At 48.7% G+C, this 7,687-nt stretch overlaps 1 protein-coding gene across 1 annotated transcript; it reads left to right on the plus strand.

Annotated features, from left to right (window-relative positions):
• Positions 1–335: 335 nt before the first annotated feature.
• LOC124798814 (trypsin-1-like) lies at positions 336–7,263 on the plus strand. The gene is made up of 2 exons (XM_047262344.1): positions 336–803; positions 6,862–7,263. Exons 1-2 carry the CDS (start codon positions 336–338, stop codon positions 7,261–7,263), a joined length of 870 nt encoding a protein of 289 aa, XP_047118300.1.
• The last annotated feature ends 424 nt before the right edge of the window (positions 7,264–7,687 follow it).

Here is a 7,687-nt window from a genome sequence, read left to right on the forward strand (position 1 = left end):
TCATGTCAGCACGTTGTAGGTGTCGCCACCGGTGCCAGCCTTGTCTGAAAAGCTAATCATTTGCTTATGACAGCATCTTCTTCCTGTCGGTTAAATTTGTCTCCTGTAGCACGTCATCTTCGTGGTGTAGCAATTTTAATGGCCAGTAGTGTACATATCGTTGTTCCATGACGTTTGTGTGACTTAAGGTAAATAAAATTCTCCTCTGCCACAATGTGCTTTAGACAATCATGTTTTACTGCCTTGCGAAATGGTCAGACAAGAGAGATGTAAAAAATACGATAATCTGAGTGATATCAGTGCAGTGCCACTTATGATGTATATCGGACGGAGATATGGCTGGGAGTGGTGTCATCATTTTCTCGGCCGGCAGGAGTATAAAGAGGGCCGGGGGCAGGAGGCATGCAGCACAGCCCAGGATGTCGCACCCCGCCACAGTGACCAGGTGCCCTTGTCTCTGGCTGCTGCTGCTGTCGGCGGCTGCGGCGTGGCCGTCCGCGGTCTGGCATCGGACCGGCGCCCACGACCGCATCGTCGGCGGCCACGAGGCCAGCATCGCCGACCACCCCTGGCAGTTGGCCTTCGAGCTCAGCGGCGACCAGTCGTGCGGCGCGTCGCTCATCGGCCCCTCCTGGGCGCTGACCGCCGGCCACTGCGTCGAGGACATCGGACTAGTCTACATGGCGCTGCGAGCGGGCTCCTCCGTCCGTGGCAGCGGTGGCACAGTGATAGAGGCGGCAGCCGTCTTCCTGCACCAGCAGTACGATAGCCGCACCGCCGACTACGACATCGCAGTCGTACAGGTTAGTGAAGTTTACTTTATTACTACCTGAGTACCCAGCGTTGCACCAGCAGTCCAGCTCCTCTTTTCCCCCTCTCTGCCCATCTCGTCCTCCCCCTCTCACTGCCCATCTCCTCCTATCCCCTCTCTCTGGTCACCTCCTCCATCGCCCTATCTCCGTCCACCCCCTCCTATTCCTCCCTCAGTCCATCTGCTCCTCCTTCTCTGTCTGTCCTCCTCCTCTTCCTTCGTCTCTGTGTCCATCTTCGCTTCTTCCTTTCTCTGACTATCTCCTCTCACCCTCTCTCTGTCTATCTCCTCCCATCCCCTCTCTTTGTGGCCACCTCCTCCATCACTCTCTATCCATCCCCTCCTATTCCCCCCTCAGTCCATCTGCCCCTCCCTCTCCCTGTCCACCTCCTCCTCCTTCGTCTCTCTGTCCATCTTCGCTTCTTCCTTCCTCTATCTCCTCTCCCCCTGTCTCTGTCTATCTCCTCCTATCCCCTCTCTCTGGCCACCTCCTCCATCACTCTCTGTCCACCCTCTCCTATTCCTCCCTCAATCCATCTGCTCCTCCCTCTCTCTCCTTGTCCACCTCCTCCTCCTTCGTCTCTCTGTCCATTTTCGCTTCTCCTATCTCTATCTCTTCTCCCCCTCCCCCTGCCTGTCTCCACTCTTCCCTTTGTCTGTCCATCTCTTCTAAACCCTGTCTCCATCCAACTTCTACCCTTCTGTTCTCTGTCCATATCCGCCTCCCAATTTCTCTCTTCATCTCCTCCTCTTTCTGTGCCCATTTCTCTGTCCACCCCTCCCTCCGACTGTCTTCTCCTTCCCCCTCTCTGTCTGCCCATCTCCTCCTTCTTTTTCTCTCCCCACATTATCACCCCCACCCCAATAGGTGGGTGCTGGTTCCTAGCCACACATTACTTCTTTCCTGATAGTAAAATAATAGGTGTACAAAGTTTGGTTGAAATTGATCCATGAGTTTGGGATGGGCTATTTACCTGTGGGTTTGCCCGTGTACGCACGTTTTACATGTACACTGTAGGAAAAATAGTCGCAACACCAAGAAATAATTAATGTAGAGTGATGAAATTTCGATCATAAATCTGTCTAGGTAACATATTTAAGTAATTAACATTGTAAGATCACAGCTTACAGCAAGCTCGCGGTAAGCTACTGCAAATGTGAAATGCTTATACATTAATAGGTGGTGTAACCGCCTGAATATTCAACGCAAACATGCAGAAGTGGATATATTGTGTTGTACAGGTGCCGGATGTTAGTGTGTGGGATGGAGTTCCATGCCTGTGGCACTTGGTCGGTCGATGATGATGTCTGATTTGTGGGGCGCTCAACTGCGCGGTCATCAGTCATCGGTCGATACAAGAACGATTAATACTGTTGGTGGATGACGCTGGAGTTGTCGTCTGATGATGTCCCATATGTGCTCGATGGTGACAGGTCTTCTGGTCGAACAGGATAAGGGAACATCTCGACACCCTGTAGAGCGTGGTGGGTCACAACAGCTGTATGTGCGCGAGAGTCATCTTTTTGGAAAATACCTTCTGCAATGGAAGCTCAGCAGTTCGAATCACAAGACTGACGTACAAATTTGCAGTCAGGGTGCATAGGATAGCCACGAGATTGCTCCTGGAATCAAATGAAATAGCATCCCAGACCATAACTCCGGTGTATCTAGCACGCAGACAACTTGGTAGCTGGCCCTCAACTAGCCTCCTTCTAACCAACACTCGGTCATCACCGTCACCGAGGAAGAACCTCCAGCATGGCCTCCAACGAACTTTCGCTTCTCACCACTGATACTGCAAATGGCGGAGGTTTGGGACCGGTGGAATGCACGCTGCAGGGATATCGGCTCGGATCTGTGCTTGAAGTAACCGATTTATAACAGTACATTGTCTCAGTCGCTTAGTGTAGTGGCAATGATTCTAGACTGTTGCTTGGAGGTTTGTGGGTTCAAAACTCACCTGAACTGAGAAACTCTAATTTCCATGTGCGGTTCGCATACACTGTAGAAGTATCCACAACTGACAGGAATCATTGTACTGGAATGTTCTGTAGGTGTATATAGACCATATGTGTTCTAGCCGGAGGCAGTTCGCTCCGCGCTCTTGTATGTGCAAGTGCTGAATAAACCTTCGTTAAGTGAAGTTAGTGCTCGTCATTCGTCTACTTACACTTTTTTCCATGTGACATTATTCTGGTGGAGGCGCTGGGTATTGGAACTTGTGATACTGCACATATCGACGACACAGTGGCTCCTATCAGGATGTGAAAGGACAATTTAAGGTAGTTGATGGATTACTTTACAAGAAAAACTTTGATCCGTTTGGAAAGAGGTGGCTACCAGTGCTTCCTAAACACATGCGCTTAGATGTTTTACAGAAATTCCATTACACACCTGAGGACGGACATTTAGGATTTATTAAGACATATGATAGGATCCGCAAGAGATTTTTCTGGCCAGGTTTATTTAGGAGTGTCCGGCACTATGTGTCGCATTGTCGAGAGTGCCAGAGGAGGAAGGCAGTACCTCAGAAACTACCTGGCCAACTCATACCAATTCCACCATCCGAAACGCCCTTCCAGAGTGTTGCGATTGACCTCCTCGGACGATTGCCAACGTCTGCTAGTGGCAATAGATGGATTATTGTTTGTCCTTATTATCTGATGCGATATGCCATTATAAAAGCCGTGAAAACAGCCGAAGCATTCGAGGTAGCCAAATTCATCGTATAAGACATTGCATTAAAACACGGTGCAACGAAGTCGCTAATTAAGGATCGAGGGAAAGTTTTCAATCGAATCTTGTGACAGAGATAAACTGTCGGTGCAACATTACTCAACACATGACGACTGCCTACCATCCGCAAACTAACGGGCTTACTGAACGCCTTAATAAGACCTTCGCCGACATGTTATGAATGATCGTCAATGTTGAGCAGAGCAACTGGGATGAGGTGCTACCTTTCGTGACGTTTTCCTACAACACCACCAAACAAGATAACACAGGATTTATGCAATTTTTCCTGGTGCATGGGCGTGAGGCGACGACCACGACGATGGACCCTGTGTTTTCGTTACATCCTGATGACGTGAACGACAACTACATCGGTCAGGTGTTAACCAGAGCTGAGGAAGCTCGGCAGTTAGCTCGACTCCGCACGCTGCAAGCTCAAGAAATCGATCGCCGAAGGTATGACGCGAGCCACCGCCCTGTCGTCTACCAGCCTGGTGACCTCGTCTGGATCTTTACTCATGTTCGGAAGGTTGGTCCCTCTGAGAAGCCCCTCAGGTGCTTCTCTAGACCTTATAAGGTTGTAGGACAGTTGTCTGATGTTACTTATGAAGTTGAAGATTTCGACCCCGACACAAGACGCCGAAAGATCAGAGATACAGTCCATGTCCTTCGAATGAAGCCCTGTAAGGATCCCGCAACCCAGGATAAATTCGAAGCTCCACCGGCAGGCAACAAGCGGAAAGCGGGAAGGGAAATTATAAGACTGCCTCCCAGGCGAACATCAGCCATTGGGAGTCAAATATGCAGGACCGATGACTCGTTCCAGGACTAGGAGGATGTAACACCGAGACGCTGTTCTCTTAAGGAGGCAGCAATGTCCCAGAAGAAGCTGCGTAGCACAGTCGACGTGGTGTGCCGCCACGGTAGCTCAGCGTGTTCCGTCATTGGGTTTAGCTACCCTCTATAACAAAAAAAAAAGCAACTGATTGACGGGATCAACGAACAACCTGAATGGGTGACATCGGACGTCCGCAACGAACAAATTCAACGAGCAAGATAGAACAAAAAATGGGATGAAAAAAATAGTGTAGTGGTTATGTTATTAGACTGTTGCATGGAGGGTCGTGTGTTCTAACCTCACCCGAAGTGAAAAATTTTAATTTCTGCGTTCGGTTCGAGTATACTCTAAAAGTATCGACAAAATACAAGAATCATTGTACTGGAATGTTGTGTAGGTGTATATATACCGTATGTGTTCAGGCCAGAGGCAATTCGCTCCGCGCTCCTGTATGTGTAAGTGCTGAATAAACCTTCCTTAACTGAAGTTAGTGTTCGCCTTTCATCTACTTACACCTTCTTCTACGTGACAATATTGTCACTGTGGTGCGAGATACTGCTCAGATTGCTGCTGCAGATGCACTATGATGCGCCAGAGCCACACGCCGGACACGATGGTCTTCCCTCTCGGTAGTGCCACGTGGTCATCCGGAGTCCGATCTTCTTGTGAGCGTACATTCTCGTTATCATCGCTGCCAGTGATCATGTATAGCGGCAACATTCCTGCCACACCTTTCTGCGATATGGCAGAAGGAACATCCAGCTTCTTATACTCCTATTACACGACCTCATTCAAACTCAGTGGGGTCTTATTAATGGTGTCTTTGTCGCCTGAAAAGTATATTTGATCACCAGTAGCTCACCACATCGTATCTCGAAGGTAACCATTGCACCGAGTACTTACATAAAACATGATTTGCATCCTCATAGTGTAGCTACTAAAAATGGTTAACATGGCTCTGAGCACTACTGGACTTAACTTCTGAGGTCATCAGTCCCCTAGAACTTAGAACTACTTAAACCTAACTAACCTAAGGACATCACACACATCCATGCCCGCGGCAGGATTCGAACTTGCGACCGAAGCGGTCGCGCGGCTCCAGACTGCAGCGCCTAGAACGTACTATAGCCACTCTCACGCGACTGGCGCGAAATCTGAATAGACATCATTTTTCGGATGTAGAAACATGCCTACCAGCTTTCGTTTTTGTCGCGCCACTCCTTCTCGGTATTTCGATTATTTTTTCATGTCATTGTATTTATTCTAGTGTTATATAACGCCAGCTTCTCTTTCTTTCTCTCTCTGTTCACCTCCACCATCAACCGCTCTGTCCACTTCCTCCTCTCTCTGTCCATCAGCTCCTCCCCACTCTCTTTCTCCATCTTCTCCTCCCCCATGTTTCCGTACATCTTCGCGTCTTTGTTTGCCCAATCCATCTCGTCTACCCCTTTCCCTGTCCATATTGACCTCTTCTCTTTCTCTGACCGTATTTTCCGCCCTGTGCTTCTGTCATCTTCTGCCACTTCCTTTTTCTGGTCATCTCTGCCTCCTCTCTCTCTCTCTCTCTCTCTCTCTCTCTCTCTCTCTCTCTCTCTCTCTCTCCACCTCCTACTCTTAGCCTCCTGTATCCATTTCTCCCTGACCATCTCTCTCTCTCTAACTCTTTCTTCGCCCTACATGAGTCCATCTCTCCTTCCCCCTCTTCGTCTGTCCGTCCCCTCCTCCTTCTGCTCTCTCCACGTCATCACCCCCACCCCAAAAGGAGGTTACTGGTTCTTACCCCTCACACTATTTCTTTTTAGAGAGTAAATAGTAAGTGTACAAAGTTTGGTTGAAATCGACCCATGAGCTTTTTATCTGCGACTTTGCCAGTATTTACACACTTCACATACAGGGAGATTCTTATTAACGTTTAAAAAACCACAAAGCGACGTAGATGACGCTGAGACAAATAATTTTATATAAGACACATGGAGTCGCAAATGTCGTGAAGTACCTCTAAAATGGATGAGAAATGTCGATCATGTGGCGTCACCGTATAACATACTCCGCCACGCGAGCATCTGTTGGGATTGCGCGTGAAGGGATGACTGAGCGACGCAGTACTTGCATTCGAGCACTTTTGTAAATGTGATCTGTTGCAACCGTAGAAGTTACCAAATTATTGTCCTCCCTGTAACCAAGTAAAAGCTGTTCTTATTTTGCGTATCTTTCCTTTTGTCAGTCCCATAGTGCTCAGAGCCATTTGAACCATTTGAATTCACATTGGGTCTAAGGTCTGGGAAGATGAGATTGTTTTGACCCTAAGACTCTCCGTACTGCATCTAAGTGATGCCATTTGTCAGTGGATGGGACAGTGTCTGGTCAGTGTCGTGTGGTTCTGATCGAGAAGTTGGTTTTATATTCCTATAGCGGCGTAAGGTCATGGGATAGTACAAAATAATGGCAAATTGTCGCTTACACTGTTTCGATTTACAGGTGAACGGATCCTTCACGCTGGGTCCCAATGTGCAGCTAGTGGGACTCCCGGCTGAGGGCTACGACCCTCCGAGTGGGCTGCCTGTGACGGTCAGTGGTTGGGGTTACCAGCACAGCGGCAACGGCCCGGCCGATACGCTGCAGGCGGTAGACATCAATGTGGTGGACCGTGAGACATGCCGCAAGGTGTTCGTCGCTGTGAATTCCGTGACGGAACGCATGATCTGCTCTGGGGAGTTCACCCGAGGAGTTTGCGTCGGTGACTCAGGTGGCCCACTGGTCAACAACGGCACGCAGGTAGGCATCGTCTCGTGGGGGCTCACCTACTGCGAAGTCGGCATCTCCGTCCAGACCAATGTCGGCTACCTGAGGGCCTGGATCCGAGACACCGCCGGCATTTAGACTTCACCCGCTCTCCTCAGTGGATACAATGGTTTAACTCAACAGCAGATACTATCATCCATGCGTTTTTGTTAAATAAAAACACGTTTTTTGCCGTATCCTTATATGGCGTCCTCTAAATACTCTGTGAGTCATTAAAATCGCAAGACCAGGAAGTACAGCAAACAGCAAATGACGAAATTTTGAAGATGTCTTGTGAGGGAATTTTGGACGGGCCCTGGAAGGGAATTTTGGAGATGTCGTGGTACAGTGGCCGTATCCGGCAGCAACAATGTCTCTAACCTAGGGTGGTGCTTATAGCTTTTCCATGGTTCTGTGGAATGATTAGGTAGAAAAACATACAACTACAGTTTCACCAGTTTATTATGACAAATAGGTGTAGTCTCAAAAAGTCATAAATGCGGCAACTGTTAAAGCCTTTTAA

Source organism: Schistocerca piceifrons, chromosome 5 (genome assembly GCF_021461385.2).
Source record: "Schistocerca piceifrons isolate TAMUIC-IGC-003096 chromosome 5, iqSchPice1.1, whole genome shotgun sequence".
NCBI classification, from domain to species: Eukaryota; Metazoa; Arthropoda; class Insecta; order Orthoptera; family Acrididae; genus Schistocerca; species Schistocerca piceifrons.

Excerpts from the sequence above, each read along its gene's own strand:
- LOC124798814 (XM_047262344.1), top strand. The coding sequence starts at position 336 with ATGGCTGGGAGTGGTGTCATCATTTTCTCGGCCGGCAGGAGTATAAAG. Across the intron at positions 804-6,861 it reads ACGACATCGCAGTCGTACAG|GTGAACGGATCCTTCACGCT; the intron begins GTTAGTGAAGTT and ends TTCGATTTACAG.